Source organism: Staurois parvus, unplaced genomic scaffold (assembly GCF_062004578.1).
Source record: "Staurois parvus isolate SC_StPar_1 unplaced genomic scaffold, SC_StPar_1.0 ptg000564l, whole genome shotgun sequence".
Classification (NCBI taxonomy): Eukaryota; Metazoa; Chordata; class Amphibia; order Anura; family Ranidae; genus Staurois; species Staurois parvus.
In genome coordinates, this window is record NW_028318360.1 from 4,698,249 (window position 1) to 4,717,681 (window position 19,433).

The 19,433-nt window shown below is 40.7% G+C and overlaps 1 protein-coding gene across 3 annotated transcripts in view; it reads left to right on the top strand.

Moving 5' to 3' along the window:
* Window positions 1–19,433, top strand: part of DOK7 (docking protein 7) — a 229,599-nt gene that overhangs the window by 190,918 nt on the left and 19,248 nt on the right. For all 3 annotated transcript variants that reach the window (XM_089691563.1, XM_089691564.1, XM_089691565.1), the window contains exons 8-9: window positions 4,318–4,360; window positions 8,277–8,348. In XM_089691563.1, coding sequence (XP_089547689.1) covers window positions 4,318–4,360; window positions 8,277–8,348 — 115 coding nt within the window. The remainder of the gene's footprint in view (window positions 1–4,317; window positions 4,361–8,276; window positions 8,349–19,433) is intronic.

Here is a 19,433-nt window from a genome sequence, read left to right on the forward strand (position 1 = left end):
TCACCAGGAATTTTAGGTGTAACTGCACTTTTGTTAAAATCATAAAAACACACAACCTTCCCCATTTACAAGAATTTTGAAAGACCTTATTGTACATGCCTACCTTCAAGAATGTAAATTCCTTCCATTCCCTCCATCCTGCATGCTGGGTGAGAAGGTATGCCTGCTTTGGTCTAATGATCAGCCCCAATGTTATAACTGAAACAATTGAAAACAGGAAGTCAAAAGCATGAGGAGGACATTTCTAATGGAGTTCTGTGAACATATTGATGTATAGATCCCTCATTGTAATGTTTACAAGGAAGGAACATATGAGTTTTTAGAAGATCTGGAAAATCATAATTGGTTGGAAGTTGTACCTTTAAATTGCAACATGGCTTTAGTAGCAATTGTATATCTCAATATGGACTTGGAGTGCCACTGAAAATTGCTCTCGTGATCCACAGAAGTAAAGGGGCACAAGGTGTGCCAATGTGCTCATCAAACGCAGTGCGTGCAGTAAATAAGAGAAGACGTTGCACTCCTGACCCGCAAAGTGTAACGTCGAAGTATGGAGCAGCCTCTAAGAATAAAAGAGGGTGCACTCTCCTTGTGCATTACCGTGATAAAAAGAAATTTAATGCGATATAAACAAATGGATACTCACAAACCAATAGATCATAAAAACAGAGAGAGAGAGAGAGCCACAATTAACGGTCCCAGGTAGCGGGGATCCTGTAGTGGAAAATGCTAACGCGTTTCAGCAGTCAAGCTCCCTTCCTCAGAGCTCAAAGGAGCAGCCTCAGCCTACATGTCTCCATCAAGACCACTTCCCTGACTCATTTTACTCTGTGGACCTGTGGGGTGTATGACTAAGCCCTCGGTGGGTGGGGTGAAATGCATCAGAGGCGTGGTCTATGGGTGCTCCATACTTTAGCATTACACTGGATGATCAGGGGAGCGTATTCTTCCCTTATTTATAGCAATTTTATATGCTAGGTCATTTTAAACAAAAGTGTAGTACCTGTTTAAAAAATAGCAAACTGCACCTGTTCTCTGTAATATGCAGACAAGGGGTAACATTTTGGCAAGATTTTAGATGTATTAAAACATAGCAAGCAATGAAGTGGAAGATTGGTGGAAATTGTGGAGGTACATGGAAAGGGTGGGTGGTCACAGCTCAATGGCTAAGGGGGTACATGAATAGTCTGGAATGGGCAAAGAACCATGTTCAACTGCTTCAGTTGTCTCCTAAGGACTTATAAAAGAAGGCCACAACATTGGTAAGAGAACACAGCTCGATAAGCATGGAAGGGTACATTTAAAGACTGCAGAACCTTTGCTACCTGAAACTTGCAAATTCTCAGTGGTCTGGCTGCTTTTAGTAATGATAGAAAAATCTATTATGAAAAATGTACTTAGTCCTAGTAACAGTAATTGAAAATATTACCCCATATAGTGTATAACTTGGTTATGCCTGTTGTTCTCAAGTTTGAGGATTCATTTTTATGTATTGGATGACGCTCTTGATTTGAAATTATCTCTAAGCTCTGGACCTCTGGGCTTCTCCAAAGTCATAAATGTAATTGAACACTAAAGACCAAACCTTACCATTCTTGCTTATAAGCTACAAACCATATACATATCCATTATGTTTGAATAGTATGTGTGTTCTCTAATAGGCCCTGCCATACTCATTACCTGGATGAGACATCTCTGGAGAGGATTGAGTCGAATTGTGTTGTTCTGATGTCTTTAGGCTATAAGACCCAACTTCAATATATAGATAGACTACCCCTTTTTCCTCTTTAGAGAATAAATGGTGCCCCACATACATATCAAAGTTCACATTAATGTGTTACTCAAATTAGGCCCTGGAATACTTGTCTTCATTACACCATGAAGAAGTAATTTGTGCACCTTGTGGGCTCGCTTTCAATAATTTAATGACACCAATTTGCACATTTAAAGCAAGCTGAGATAACAATCTCTCTGGATCTCATGCAGTTTTCATCATAAATTCTATTGAAGCACTGTGTGACACTCCTGTGCAAAGTGGTAATAACTGTACGACTGCATTATGCATAATATCAGAAAAAAGCTGGAAAACGGGAGGCTGTCAGCGGAAGTGATGGAAGGGTCAATTCCATTATGTGTAAGGACTCCTTTTTTAGTTTTGAATAGAATGAGGAAGGGTTACAACATCTGTTGGTTAGAATTTCCTTTACTTTCTATTCCCATTACCACACGAGAACACACAGATGGAAAAAAGAAACCTGCCAATAATGTCCTCTACCAAAAACATGTTGTCCCCCCCTCAATGCATTGATTCCTCTCACTTCTTGTTGGTGACCAAGTGAGATTCTAACTCTGCCTTGTTCTACCAAAACACATGGTTTGAGTTAAGACTTAAATAATAATTAAAGACAAATGGGACATGGAAAATGTGTTTAAGACTACAGAGTAATTATGTTTATTTTGATGGACTAGTTTGATATTTATCAAAGGTTAGTACTAGTATTTGTGTGTACATACAGTATGTACACAGTTTTATGTAAAATTGAGATATTTATTTCAGGTACTTATATAGCGCCATCAATTTACGCAGCGCTTTACATATATATTGTACATTCACATCAGTCCCTAACCCTCAAGGAGCGTACAGTCTAAGGGCCCTAACTCACATTCATACATACACACACACTAGGGCCTATTTAGACCAGATCCAATTAACCTACCAACCATGTCTTTGGAGTGTGGGAAGAAACCAGAGGAAACCCACGCAGGCACAGGGAGAACATGCAAACTCCAGGCAGGTGGTGCCGTGGTTGGGATTCGACCCAACAACCCTAGTACTGCCAGGCGGAAGTGCTAACCATTTGGCCACTGTGCTGCCTTATATATTGTCATATATTTTAGTTCCCCCTCTTATGCCGATCATGAAGAATTAATATTAATTAATATTAAAATTGCATAATGTATGTGCTGCTTAAGTTTGAGAATCACTGGGTTTTACTGATTGTGGTTTGAACAAATTCCAGTAAGCACAGAAGGATGTGACCCTGCATTCTACTCACCAGATTCAAGTCAGCTGAATTACTCTGGTTATAAACATCTTCAACATTTTGTACACAGCAGAGGACAATAGAAAAGTCAGTGATAAATAATTACAGATCATCTTGTTGTCAGCCGCACAATACAAATTAATCCATGTGTGAAATTCCTTTTTTAAGAATTTAGATGAATATGAACAAAGTGACTTAATTAATAATTAAAGATGTTTAATTACTCAATCATTCTCCCCCTAATACTGCCTGTAATTTGATGATGCATCTTCTATCTCAATAGCATAACTTATTGTATTTTATAGGAACTGTTTTAAATAGTGAGTACTGATAATTTTAAAGTGTTACTAAACCCAGGAGCCTGCATTCACTATATCTGCTCTCTCACAGTACACAGAGCATGGAAGCACAATTATTTTAGTAAGTATAAACTGCTAAATACCTTTTCTCATCAACAGTTAGAGCAGTCTTGTGACTTCTATCAGTGTCCAGCAGAGCACTGGTTAAAGCTTGTAGGAAGAGTTTTCATTATCCTCCAGGAGGATGCAGGACCCCTGACCCTCTGTCTGGACAGTGCTGATTGACCCTGTGCTGATCACATGCACTCCCCCAAGAAAAAAAAAACTCTCTAGCAATACACATGAAACTAAGCATGTGCAGAGTATATCCAAATCTGTGTTCTATCAGGAGATATTTAGGGGACAATGGAAGAAAGAGAAGATCAGAAAAAAGGGGATCAAGCAACCTTATTACACAATGCAGAGGATTAACCTCATAAGTTCCACATTGAGTATAACAAGCATGCTTTACTGCATACAGACTGATTTTACTGTTGTGGGTTTAGTAACACTTTAAAAAGACACTGTCACTTAAAGAAAGAGCTGCTTAAAAGAATAAAATGCAGTTACCTGTAAATGCCAACATAGAGGATGATTTACTAAAGGCAAATAGACTGTGCACTTTGCAAGCACAGTTGCACTCTACAAAGTGCAGTTGCTCCAGAGCTTAGTATATGGGGAAACCTCTGCTGACTTCCATCATCCAATCATATGCAGATGAAAATTTTTTTTCCCTTGCATGTGATTGGGTATCCTTTGCAAAGTGAAGCTTTGCCTCATTTCCTGAGCTCTGGAGCAACTGCACTTTGAAGAGTGCAACTGCACTTGCAAAGTACAAAGTCTATTTGCCTTTAGTAAATCAACCCCAATGAATCATCACTTCTACTCCTAAATGGGCAGCACATTTACAATGAATTTGCATTTTTTTTTTTTAGGGTGCTACAGCCCTGCATCCGGGAGCCACATCTCCTCTGCAAGGTAAGCTAATAATGTGAGCCAGCCTGGACTGAATGGTTTCATTTTGGCAGATTAATTTACAATAAAGTTGAATTCCAGGCAAATTACCAAATACATAGCTGAAATACAAGTGCATAAACTGCTTACTTGCTAAAAGATTTTTTAACTAGCAACTCCAATTAGACTGCACAGCATTGTGACCCGTGCTAGTCTCTATCTGCACATTTTAAGTGCAGTGCTTGCTGCATCTTTGATAAATTTTCATCAAAATAAGTAATATAGAGTTCAAAAGTAATGCATGTAAATGGACCTTAATCTCAACACACCTTAAAGGGCTGCACAAGTGTGAACCGGGTCTGAAGCAATCTATCCTGTTTACCCAACTCCCTTCGGCCAATGAATAGCTGACATCACTCTGCAAAGCAGTGGAGTTCTTTCTGGCTCAGAGACTGCAGCTGTGTGGGGCATTACAAGAGGCTCATATCAAAGCAGATTCAATATTTTATGCAAGCTTCATTTCAGGCCGCTTCACATCATGCCCGGAGCTGGATTGCACAGGAATGTGCTCTGCGGTGCGATTTCAAGCCCATTCATTTGAATAGGCTCAAATTGCACAGCACCATGCCAAAAGTAGTGCATACACTACTTTTTAAAACTTAATGTAACCGGATTGCATGGTACAAAAGTACCATGTACTCTGGTGCGGGCTGGAGTTTTCAACCTGCATTTGGGATTTGTTAACATTTTATTAACACCCGCTGCAGATCACAAAAACAGTGCATTTGCATGTGTGTTGAATTGCACAGTAACACACAGCACATTCCTGTGCAATTCTAGTGCAGTGATAGTGTGAACGGGCGCATAAAGCAGAACATCATGCAGAGAAGTTGTTATCATTCCTGGTATGTAAAAACAGGTACCTTGTATTCTGGAAACCATTCATAGAAAACAAGGGGAGGGGGTAATGTAATAATGACACTAGCACCTTTCTGTAAGACCGCCACAGCAGTCATGAATGAAAGTGTACACCAGAGGACTGATCTGGACATGGTATAAATCTCAGCAGAGGTAGTTTTTTTTTAACACCAAAAATGTAGTTTTTAAATGACTTTTATATATTTTAAAAAAGTAGATAGCAGGCTACTCTTTAAATTGTTTAAATTGTAGTAACAAGTAGCTTGGGAGTGGGCAAAATCTCTTTAGCGATAGTAGTAGTTGCATGGCTGAGCGCCTTGGGTACAGGTAGACTGTGGCAGCCCAAAAGTGATAGGAGTGAGCAAAGTCCTTTGCAGTAGCAACAGTTGAACAAGCTCTTCAGAACACCAGCCCATGTTCCCTTTTTTCTCACACCCATACTGACTATCAAGCACCAGAAGGGTAGCAAAGCATGCAGAGTCCCCAAGATCTCTGTGTCTGTACTCATAAATCCAAGGACAGAATGGCAACTTCCTTCCTATCATCCAGTAATACCAGACAGATCTTTGGCAGATGAATCCCCTCAGTCAGCTTACTGTAAAACCAGGGTCACTCTTCCTAACTTCAAGCCCTCAGGTCACCCACCCAAGGCCTGCATGGTAGCAAGTGCCAGGTGAGACAAATCTGCCTCCAGCCTTGCTTGGTGAAATCCTCTCCAGGGAAAATCGCTGAACCCATGTGCTCACAGAATGTAAATACCACTCCCAGCATGCAATGGGACCACCTTCCCCTGCAATTGTCCAGGACTGCATCCATATTTATGCTGTTCATTTGCCTAGCCCCTACCTACCTATGTTCTGGAAGGCTTTCATAGCTTCCTGAAGGCAGGTGAAACTCAGACAAACTCAGCAGCACCAGAGCATCATGAGCAGACTTGATTAATCAATTACAACACATTAAGCAGAATACCAAACTGAATTTACCTGACAGCTTCTCTGGTAAGCAGATAAAAACAGCTATACTTATCCTAACTATTCAAATCCTAGCACCTAACTAGGAGAGTGATATATATATATATATATATATATATATATATATATATATATATAAAAATTGGATTGAATGGCTTTTTTTTTTAAATGTCTGGCTGGAGTTCAATTTTAAGTAACCCAAGTTGTTATGTTGTGATATGCTTATGAAGAGTATGTATTTTGTACAGTGTACAGTAAGTACCAGTTTTATGCTTTTTATTACACAATGGACTCTAAGGGGCATATTTTAAAGCAGAACTAAACTGTACCCGTACACCACAAACTGAAAGTGCTATTTAAATCATTAATATTCAAAGCAAACATACCCATCCATCCATGTCTCCATGCTTTACTTTGTTGAGAAATTGATTAAAAAAAAACAAAAAGCAATACTAGTTTGGGGTCATCTTGAGTAAGGGCAGATAATTCATTTACTCCATGGAATCCATCTGCCTGTAGCTCAGGCATGCAGGCAAGGTGTGCTTAGCTGAGAAAGGCCCTCCTCCAGATGAAGGAAAACAAATACCCATGAAGACTCCTGGGATATATGATATAATTTTGCCCTGGGCCAGAAACCAGGAAGCAACTGAAGAAATGTATAAAAGGTTTAAAACAAGTAAATATAACATACTTCCCCTTCTATTTACTACTGCTAGCAACATAGTGAATAAAAATAGTTTGTGTTGATTGAGAGAGTTTAGTTTAGCTTTAAATTACAATAAATCCAGGCACTACTGGTCTACCTAAATTCCCCTGAATTTGCTGACCTTTTAACCTGAAAATTTGTCTGATTTATAAAGGATAAAATTAATGAAATCTTCCTCTCTAAAGTGCAATAGTCACAAAGGGGGTAAGGCCCAGCCAATGTAATGTTGGCTGATTGACAGCAAATGTAGCTGAGACCTACATTTTCCTTTAAAAAATTGAGATGTTTAGCATTATAAAAAACACATCTGAGGAGTCCACATTTTGTCTCAATTTCTTTACCTATAATTGACTAATTCTAGATCCCTTTGCTTTTACTTTCACTTGCAGTATCTATAAATAAATGCAACTGTTACAAAATATTACTTCCAATTTGCATATATAATTAAGGAAATGTTCCCTTATTTTTGTTTTAATTGCCTGAAAGAAGAGCTGTTTCTGTTCAGTTTAGTAACCAATTAGATCCTCCCTGTTATGTTCCCTTGGTACTGGAAGAAATTCCTAGATTTCAGGTCATTAGTTGTAGTGTTTTTTTTTAGAGGGGCTAGTCCTCCAGCTTATGGATGGAAGGTCATCTATATTTCTGGTTTTATATTTGTTGAATCAAAATGTGGTCAGACACTCCATGGCTAGGCTCTGTTTTTATTTTGTATGTTCTGTTTGTTATGGGCTATCCCACAGTACACCATGACTGAGTTATACCATTCTATCTGTATTTGTCTTAATTTTGTTGCATTGCTATTATTATTTTTATTAGGTTTCCAGCAGTTCATCTCATGTTACTATAATGTGTACTTTTGGTCTTGTTACTGCTTCTGATGCTGCTAATGTTGGTTGTTCTTTTAATTCCTAATATTATTACTTGCATTAATAGTGGTATTAGTATAATCATCATCTGAAAGGGTCAGTAATGACGTATTCTTTCCTGCTTCTTCTTTATTTTTTTCCAGATCTAGAAATTGATTAATTAATCCACAAGAATTAATCCATTTATGCTTTTTAGCACTGCTGTTCTTAAAATAGGATAATATAGCAGCATTAACATAGACATTTACAAGAACTATGGATTATGTAGGTATTCCCTGGTATCGACCACATCTGTCATCACATTAGTTTCCACAATAACCAGTAATGCTCATGGTTTAATTCTTATCTTACGGTCAATATCAACACTATCTCAGCCAAGCTAGGTAGAGTTCTGTATAGACTTTGTCAATCATTGCTATTTTCAGTATAATACAATTAATGATATTTATTGCTGTTTGTATTTTATGTACTGGTTGCAGCTGCCTCCTCTGCATCAACATCGACAGGAGCCTCTAAACCACATAAAATCCCTCCTATGTTAGTTCTTTCTGGTAAGTATAGTCATAACTTGACTTCCTGCTTTCTTTTTAGGATCATAACTTATCTTCCTTTTTTTTACCTTCTTTCATTTTTTTTTTAAACAAAGCTGTAAAAAATGTTAATTCATTTGTTTAGATTAAAAAGTAGCAGTCAACCAGATATTACCCTTCATCAGTCAGATCAGAGAAATATAATTGTTGATTAGATGCTGTAGGTGGCTGTACTATACATCTTGGCTCATTCTACAAATCCAACATTAGGAAGCTGTGTGTGTGTGTGTGAGGGGGGGGGAATAATTCAGTAATTAAATAATAATTAATTTGACTTTGAATCATAGATTTCCTCTATACCAGGGGTGGCCCTCCAGCTGTTGTGAAATTACAAGTCCCATGATGCCTCTGCCTTTGGGAGTCATACTTGTAACTGTCAATCTTGCAATGCCTCATGGGACTTGTAGTTTGGTAACAGCTGGAGGGCCGCCAGTTTGACACCCGTGCTCAATACATAGTCAACTTTAGATTAAGGCCCTTACTACAAGGCAAACAAGGCACTTGCCTAGCATGGCATTTTTCAGGGGGGCAGCACCTCCCTCCAGAAGAAGGGATGAAAGAAGGGACATGCGCACCATGGGAACCAGGTGGGATCAGAGAGAGGCTGTAGGCTGCTTGATGGTGTATGTAGAGCCTGGCTCACGTTCCCAGGGATGTCCAGAGCTGTGAAGATGAGTGTCTCTCTATGGCCACGGGGGGATGGGGGTAGTGGAAGGCTCTCCTGGGTGGGGGGCAGGGGTGTTGTTGGTAAATGTCAGGCTCTCTCCACGGGGGGGGGGAAGGGGGGGGTTGTGTTGGTTGGTGTCCGTGGGGGCAGGTGATTTTTGTGTTGCGTAGGGCAGCACAAAAACTAAATACACCACTGCCTGTATATCAGGCTTGTTGCTGGCATGTTGTCCCCAGGGACAAGATCACAAGTGTGCCCATCGGCCTTAAGCCTAGTACACATGATCAGAAAATCGCATAAAAAATACCGCTTTTGAAGCAATTGTAATGATCAGCAATCTGATAATGATCAGATACAGCTTTTGTCCAAAATTATTTGAAGAGACAAGTACGAACATTTTTTTCGTACAATATCAGATCATACGATTTGCGTTTTAATCAGTACAATTGTCTTCCGAAAATACAATACAAATACAATACAATATATCTCTTTTATTCTGTCAAGAATTTTCATAACTTTAGTAACTTCTTCATTTTCCATATGAGACTAGCATGCAAAAAAAATGGACGATCATTCTTCCAATATTCTCATATTTAGTCTTTAGTCTATCAAAGTTGTGTTTTTTATCTTCTGTAAATGCTTCAGAGCTCTTCAGATGAGCTCTTGAACAACGAAACTTGTAATAAATTAAATCTAAGTAGATATTCAGGAAGAGGTAGACATACCCTGCCTCTGCCTTACACAAAACCTTACCCACCTTAACCCTTGTCCCACCATAGAAGGAAAGATGTCGATGAAGCAGTGTCTTGTAGGATCCAGGTACATTTGCGGGGTGGTAACTGCTGTTTATATTATAGGAGTAGAAAGAGGGGACCTTAGGTCCACCTTTAGGAAAAGATTAAGGGGTTGGGGATGCATTTAGGGGTTGGATTAGGTTAAGAGTTAATGCTAAATGTGGGTATGTTATATACATGTTAGAGTCTGGAGCTACATTAAGGGTAACCTGTCATGTGCAAACAAAGATGCTGTTTTGTTTTTTATTAGCCTTGCGTGTGATAGGGTATTCTTTGCAAATAGAAACTTCATCACATTCAGTAAGCTCTGGAGGAAATTCCCTTGCAAAGTAAAACTTCCCTTGCAAAGTGAGCGGCCTATTTGACTTTAGTATATCAACCCCATAGGAGCAGATCTGTCTAGCCCCCTAAAGGTTATAGAAGAATAAGCCTTGTTCTTTGAAGCAGAATGGTAATTCCTAGCATACCCTAACTCTTAAAATGAACATTTAATTTTAAATTAACTCTTAATAGTAACCCAAACATGCCAAAAGTGTAATCCTCACCCTAACTATAACTTTAAACCTTTAACTAACCATAAACTGAACCCTTAACCTGAATCCCAACATTAAACTTATTACTTATAATGCAAATACCCCAAAACCCTAATCCTTAACTTAGGGACCTTTGAGAGGTGGAGATCTAACTGAACAACTTTAAAGAGATAAAAATAAGAAATTAATTAGCAAGGCCTAACTAAATAGTAAGGTAAGCTTAGAAAAATATAATAAAACAAATGTCACTGTAAAAATGTAAACTTAGCCTACCTTAACAGTAGGCAGTCAGTGGAGGAGAAGTCGATGGTGTCAGCAGGTCAGTGTATGGTGTCAATAGGGCAGTGGATGATGTGTTGACAGTGTCAGTCAGTAGGGCAGTGGTTGGTGTCAGTAGCATTTTATTTGTATTATTTATTTTTACTTATTTTCTAAAAATTTTTTAAAGAAATTCTTTAGAGTTTTATTTTACAATTTTTATAGGAGCCTCGTTGGGGGGGGGGGGGGGGTTGGTGAAATATCAGGGGTCTAAACAAGGTACTAAGGACAAAGATTCCCCAGCCCCTTTCTCTGCAGTCTCAGCTGCACTGCACAGTGAATGAATGGGAAGTGCTCTGTGCTTGTCACGTACCTGATGGGAGACTGAAATGACGAGTTCGGCCTCATTTGTGTCACCAGCCCTGACCCCACTGGAGTTGGAACAGAGGGAGTCTAGGACCCAGGGGAACAAGATCTCCAGTAATTGTTGTTTGCAACTCTTGCAGATGATGACCTTGGAAGACTGATGATCCTCTGATCCAGGCACAGTGGTAACATGCAGAGCTGGTTTTGTAGATTGCCAGGTGTGCACCAGAGCAAGGCAGGAAGCGAGGGTGAGAGACAGGAGCAATGTCATAGGAATAGCCAGGGTCATCAACAGGCAGACAGTAAGGTACAGAATCCGAAGCAAAGCCAAAGTCAGGAGCAGAGCTGAAGTCAGGAACCAGTATCAATCAGGAGAGCAATCAGAGTCAGGTGAGGAACAAGCCGGGTCAGCAACAAGGGAATCACACAGAAACAAGCAGGACACGGGGGAGCTGAAGACCAGTCAGCACTCAACATGGGCAGGGACACCCTTTAACCACTTTCAGACCGGACACTTTTACCCCCTTCCTGACCAGGGCAATTTTCAGCTTTCAGTGCTATCACACTTTGAATGACAATTGCGCGGTCATGCAACACTGTACCCAAATTAATTTTTTACCATTTTTTTTGAGACAGATAAAGCTTTATTTTGGTGGTATTTATTCACTGCTGGGATTTTTATTTTTTTGTGCTATATAAATGAAAAAGTCCAAACATTTTGAAAAAAAGTGTTTTTTTTATAAGATTTTGCAAATAAATAATATTTCATCATAAATCTTGGCCAAAATTTATTCTGTTATCTTTTTAGTAAAAAAAAAATCCAAATTAGTTTATAACCAAAAATTATAATTTTTAAACATTTTTTTTTACATTTTTATTTTATTATTTTATATTATTATTTTTTTATTTTTATTTTTATTTTTTACATACTCTCACCCTAGCAGTACAGTGTCACCATGGTGACACTGTACTACTTGTGGGGGGTGATGAAGATTTTTTTTTTTTTTTTTTTTTATGCTGATTGCTTTTACACCCATATAGGATGTAAAAGCAATCATTTCTCCTTCTCTCTGGCTGCATTCTTGCACTCATTGAGAAGTACTGAGTGAGCTGTGATTGGTCACAGCTTGTCACATGGTACAAGGATGTTGTGAATAGGCTTGTACCATGTGACCTCTGTGATCATTCACAGATTTCACACGTAGTAAGCAATGATGTCACAAGTGACATCTTGCTTACTACTTTGCATGTGATCACTGATTGGCCAATCAGTGATCACATGATTGGGACCTCATACAGAGGTCCCGTCCGACGATCTGTGTTTTACTGTGTCCAGAGGACACAGCGGGCACCGGATCCGAGGGAGCGCGCATAAGCAGGGTGTCGGGAGGCCGTTTATAAACGCCCACCCGACCCTGCACTGCCACTGTCCGGCCGTTTATATACAAGTAAAAAAAACAAAAATAATGTGGTTGCATAAGTGTGCACACCCTCTTATAACTGGGGAAGTGGTTAAATAGTCCATCTGGCGCCAATCTTCACCGTGCGTGTGCATGTGCGCGATCGCGCATTTCCGTGCACATGTGCACAACCGGTCATCCTTCTCCAAATGTTTCTATGCGCATGTGCATTTCTATTCACAATTCGTTTCACCGGAAATCCCTTACAGTGCTGAAAGACTTGCTGTTCATTCATAAACTGAAGCATAGTAAACACCATTTACTATGCTTCATTTGTGAATGAACACTGTCAGTAATTGTACTGATCACTAACAGTGTTCATTCAGAAAAGGAAGGGGTCAATAAATTACATATTCACTGCTGATTGAGCATCCTAAAAGCATTCAGTGGGAAAGGTGAGGAGGGGAACCCAGCAGCTCTGGGGGGGGGCAAAGGACCACACAGGACAGCAGGAAGAGGAATCTGGAGAGGAGGTGAAACCAATGGCTGTATTTCCCTCTCTGCATTCCTACCTGAATGTCAGTGAGAGCGAGAGGAGATGAAGCGGACATTGCAGATATTCAGCTGCTGCAGAGAGGGAAATACAGCCATTGCTTCCACTAAACGCCACCCCATCAGCCCCTCCTTTCCAAGTTTTGGGGTTTGCAACCAAGGGACACAATCTACCCGTCACCTATCCATGATTGATGAGTTGCTGATCTCTGCCTTAACCACTTCAGACTTTGCTCCTGCATATCAATTATTGACCAGAACAATTTTTAGATCAGCTATGGTCCTACTGAATTGATGACAACTATATCATTACTTAAAGCGATTCTAAAGGATCAGAATGCGTCGATCAGCGACTTATGGTGGCTATCATAGACTTATGGCGGGACTGCAGCTGACAATCTAACACTGGGGGGGAACTGACTTAGGGTCACTGACATCCCCAGTGACACCAATTCAGTGATCAGTGCAAAAAAAAAAACACTGACACTGTACTAATGGCACTGGGGAGGAAGTGGTTAACATTTGGAGGCAATCAAAGGGTTAACTGTGTGAGGGGAGTGTTTCACTAGGGGTGGGGGGTGTGTACTTCACAGTAACACACTGATCCGGAAAGCTGTTCTCAGCTTTCCGGACCAATGCGCTCAAACTGACAGGGAGGAGAGCTGCAGTGTAAACACTGCAGACTGCTCCCTGTCAGTGATTGCGGGTAATCGCCGGGCTCCGACTGGTAATCACTGGCCAGGACCTGGTGATTGACACCCGCGGCTGCAATCGACAGCGCGGGTAGGGTGGTCGCGCACCTCACGCTCGCCCCCTACCCGAAATGCAAAATCATGTATATACAGTATACCTGATTTTGCACAGCGGTGCCACCCTGCTGCAGTATATGTACTGTGGCTGGTCGGCAACTGATTAAAGAGAAAAGTCAAAGCTGAAAGTCATAACATACTGTATATATACATGATTTTGCGCACCCGTGCCACCCTGTAGCACTACTTCTGCTATAGGGCGGACCGGAAGCAATTAAGTTCTTAGTGTTCAGTGTGCACAACTGGTTAAACTTTGACCGTATTTTAGCCTTTAACTTTGCCACTGAAAGTACTGTTTTACCTTAAAACAGAAGATGTTTACATGGTGTCAGGAGCCAAATTGAGAGCTTCTCAGAACTCAGTCCACTCAAGCCAAGAGTCCATTTTAGAATATATGTGAGACAGTACAGCATGAATTATTATGTATGGTCAGGGTTCAATGAAATGTTTTGGAACAGCTAAGTGAATGAAATGGTGCCACATAAATCTATCTTCCTATCACACCCGTAGTTGTTACAGACCAAAGAAGTGTAAAGCAGTATTTAATGACCTAGACCAGGAGTCTCTAAACTTTTTCTGTACAAGGGCCACATTGTATATTTTTCATATATTTGCAGGCGGAAAAAATAATTTTATAAACGAATGCATCAAATTTAAATGAACTAAAGTCCTCATCAAAGCCCCCCTTACAATGGAATCCCCATTACATCATAGTCTCCCCCATACATCAGAGTATTTAATGACCTAGACCAGGAGTCTCTAAACTTTTTCTGTACAAGGGCCACATTGTATATTTTTCATATATTTGCAGGTGGAAAAAATAATTTTATAAACGAATGCATCAAATTTAAATTAACTAAAGTCCCCATCAAAGCCCCCCTTACAATGGAATCCCCATTACATCATAGTCTCCCCCATACATCAGAGTTCCACCTTGCATCAGAGGTTTAGATAAAATGCAGGGGGCTGAATTTGGTATGCAAACCATAATTTGGAGACCCCTGACCTAGACTAAATGTAAGAAGAAATGTGTTTATTGTGAAGAAGATGTTGCAAGATGTTGCAGAATATTGCGTAAAAGCAAGCTTTATAAACCAAGATTAAAGTGTACTTGCCACTTACAGCTTCATGGAGGAAGATATTTTATGTACAAAACTGATATGCACCATTACAATTTCTGAATAATCTGTAGATTATACTAGGACTGTAAATAACCCCTTGCGGCACCCTTATCAGAATGGGTAAGGCAGCAGGCGTTATTGGAGAGGCAAGATGGAAACAGAAATAGGATTATTGAATTGGGAAGCAAATGTGATGCAAAATCAGAACTCACTTTATAAAAGTCATATCCATTGGCGTAGCTTCAGGGGTCGCAGGGGTCGCACATGTGATCCTGCCCTTACTCCAGGTGGCCGGGTGGCCACTGCAGGTCCAGTACAGTGATTCTCCATTGAACTTGAAGCCACTCTGTGTAACCGATAGTCAGATCACTACTACTGTGAATGCCCCAGGTAACCAACAGACATCTTTCTGAGAAACCTCCAATCAGCACTCTCTACTACTCTGTCAGGGCTTCTTGAAGGACTCGGTAGCATTGCTATGCTCTGCCCTCCTTGCTGTGTACTTTGGGGAGCTGACAGGTTGGCACATTAGTCCAGGATTTCAGGAATGTCAGCAGAGAGAGCCAGACTCACAGCTTCCTTTTTGAATGAAGGGATATTCGGTGTGTAGCCCAGTGAGATAGCATCAGCGTTATCCCTTGCCAGCCAGAGCAGTATTTAGTGCAAAATCTCAGCCATAATTTTGGGAACAGTGTGCAAGAAGGCAATGTGTAGGTGAGGGGGCATGAGAGGGGCAATGCATTGGGGGGTAGGTAAAGTGTACAGGGGGGGAGTAAATGTTTGCAAGAGAGGGCATTGTGTACAGGGAGGGGGTAATATGTACAGGAGGGGGTAATATGTATAGAGAGGGGGCATTGTGTACAGGAGGGGATAATATGTACAGAAGGGGGCAGTGTGTACAGGGAAGGGGTAATATGTACGGGAGGGGGCAGTGTGTACAGGGTGGGGGTAATATGTACAGAAGAGGGCAATATGTATGGGAGGGGGTAATATGCACGGGGGGCATTGTGTACAGGGAGGGATTAATTTGTATAGGAGGGGGGAATATGTAGGGGGGAGAGTAATATATGAAGGAGAGGATAATATGTACAGAAGGGGGCAGTGTGTACAGGGAAGGGGTAATATGTACAGGGAAGGGGTAATATGTACAGGAGGGGGCAGTGTGTACAGGGAAGAGGTAATATGCACAGGGAGAGGGGTGACGTGTGAAGGGGGGCAGTGTGTTCAGGTAAGGAAGCAATGTGCACAGGAGTGGGCAGTGTGTACAGGTTGGGGGTAATGTGCAAAGAAGGGAGCAGTGTGCAAAGGAAGAGTTTTCTTTCATCAATCCATTGATCAACTTCAGTATAAACAGCCTGTCAGGTTTTTTTTACGTGCAATTACTGCCAGCAGCTATAGCCATCAGCAGTGAGCATTGTGTTCTGCCGGGCCAGCAAGGCTCCCCACTGGGTGGCAGAACACAATAGTAATCAAGTAATTTTCTTTCATCTGTCACCTGCTTAACTCTTTAGACACTTAAAGTATTTTGCCACATGGTGGGAGTATCTTGGCACGGGGTGGAAGCTGTGCGTGGTAGTGGTAGTGGGGGGGGGGGGGCAGGTCAACTTCTGCAACGGGGCCCACAAGCTTCAAGCTACGCCTCTGGTCATATTCTTAAAAATAATTAATTCTATAGGGGTTATGGTTCTCTGCTTGTTGCCATCTTTAATAAGCCTTAGGCCCCATATACACGGGACACTTCTGCACAATGAAATCTGACTGCTGGAAAATTTAGGTTAAAAAAGTCTGTTTAGCCGCGTTTGCATAACGCGTTTATGTGTGTTTGCGTTTAGAAGCGTTTTTTAAAGATTAGCACAGGAGAACCTCCCAAATGCCCAGAATGTACTGAAAAGTGGTAAATTATTAACTATTTCAGACTGTTTCAGAGAAATACAGAGAGTAGAAGCAGAGACAGCAGTATGTGTTTAAATTAGCTTAGGTGTGAATTGCTCATTAACATTTCTTTTGTTTCCAAGGGTGGGAAAGGTGTCTGGTGGAGGGAGTCATTAAAGCCACCTGGCAGGGGGTCTTCATGGGGAATTTGAGGTGTGAATGGTCAATAACATATATTTTGTTTCCAAGGGTGGGAGAGGTCTGAGATGTGAATTGGTCATTACAATGTGTGGCAAGCTTGCTAGGAACATCCTGTGTTCAGTGTTTTGTCCATTTGAGTACCTTGAAAACGCTTTGCATTAATTTTTCATGATGAAAAAAGGCTCTGGACAGCATTGGGAACTGGAAGAGTTAAAAAAAATTTCAAATGCAAATGTTTATAAACGCGATTTGTAGCGTTTACAAGCATTTTGCATTTGAAACGCTGATAAAATAAACTGCTGAACGTCAGTTTTCTGCGTTCAAAAAAATTACTGTAAACTCAAATGCCTGTAAATGAATGTAAACAAAGATGTGTACATGGACACATAGGAAAAGATGGTATGTTTGATGAGTTAACTCTGCAGAAAGGAAAACAAAGAAACACAGTGCCTCTAAGTGTGTACTGTGAAGGTATTTAATAGAAAGATAAGTAGTAACTCACATCTTAGAATTTAAAAACAGGCTCATGGGTAAGAGGGTGAGACGTCTGTAGCCAGATGATGTTGTGTGTCTGATCCAGAGAGGAGATCAATTGAGTCCATCTGCAGGTGGTGCTGTGCATGTTCAACATGGATGGTAAGCCTGGTGGAATCTCCAAGGTGTCTGCCAGCAGATGGTGCCTGATGAAAGAACGCGCCTGGACTCATCTCGTCCTGCACATACTCAGAATCAGGGGCGGACTGACCATTTGTAAACCGTGGGCCCGGGGTCAGTAGGGGCCCATGATGCCCCTGGTACCTTTTTCATAGGCTTTTTTGAGTTTGGGCAAGGACACAGGGGCCCCATGATCCCCTATTGCCGGGGGCCCCATGAGTTGTCAGTCCGCCTCTGCTCAGAAACGCTTCACATTTTGATTACGTCAGATGCCACATGTGCTGATCCCGGACATCTTGGAGACTCTGCCTGGCTCCACCATCCATGCTGCATATGCACAGCACCATATGCTGGCAGACACCTTGGAGATTCCACCAGGCTTACCATTTATGTTGCACATGCACAGCACCACCTGCTGACGGACTCAATCGATCTCCTCTCTGGATCAGACACACAACAACATCTGGCTACAGACATCTCACCCTCTTACCCATGAACCTGTTTTTAAATTCTAAGATGTGAGTTACTACTTATCTTTCTATTAAATACCTTCACAGTACACACTTAGAGGCACTGTGTTTCTTTGTTTTCCCTTCTGCAGAGTTAACTCATCAAACATACATGGACTGCCACACCATGCGCCTGTTATCCCTTTTGTATTTTTGGAGTTAAGAATGCATACATGGATAGTAAAGTTTTTGAAACCAGAGTTTAATGTCACATTTAGTACCATTGTTCATGGGGAACATATGAATAGGTTGTCTCCAGAAAAAGGTGTTTTATGTTGCTCTTAAAGTGGACCCATAGTCATACCTCACCACTTAGTCAAGTGAACTTAAAGAGAGGTTCAGCAAAATTAGACACTAATAGTACCCTTCAGCAGAGATCAGACAACCAAACAGACCATGTACCTAAGCCTTTAGACATTTGACCAGGACAGAAGTGAGCGGAAGGGTTGCATTTTCTCCAGGAAAGTATTTCAGCTGTTTTGTTATAATGTATCCATACCACCCACACTGCTAAAATAGGTTTATGTTAGCAGCAAGTGTAGATGAAGGTTAGGTAATTGCACACACTGTACAACCTTAGGAAACTATACACAAAAGAAACAAACTAAGCATTTTATGTCAGATAATTTAACAATCCCAAATTAATGTGTGAAAAAAAACCCCTGCACCTTTACAGGAATTGAAAGAAATTTAACATTTATATATTTTTGATAGGTAAATTGTTTTTATGTTAGCTGCTACTGTAGACAAAATGAGGATTATTAGTGTAATTTTCGTGTATGTGAGAGGAGGCAATTACTAGAAAAGAAAGAAGGAATATGCTTTAAAATATTGTCCTCCCACTATTCTATCATCACCTCAGATAACAATCTCCTGAAGTGTTTAATATATTTATGTATGAATGTTGATACAGAAACTGTCAGATTTTATGTGACCTCTAACACCTTACATTTCTGAAAAAAGTGTCAGGTTCAGACAAAGGCGTAACTTAAAGCTTGGGGGGGCCATGAAAAAGTTGACCTGGGGCCCTTAACTACTACCCACCAGTCACCACTTCCACCATGCGCAAAAAGATACTCCAAGAGGCTAAATAGTTAATTCAGAGCTTTATTACATATTGAGAAGGTCATTCAAAAGATTTTGGAGAAACTATCCAAATTTTGGCATACCTGTATGCAGAGTTTGCAGAGACAGACCCTATCAACCTACCATCTCAGTATAGACCGTCTTCTCCACAAAGTACAAACCCTCTCTTCACCAAGACCCCCCTCCCACTAAGTATAGATCCCTCTCTACACTAAGTATAGATC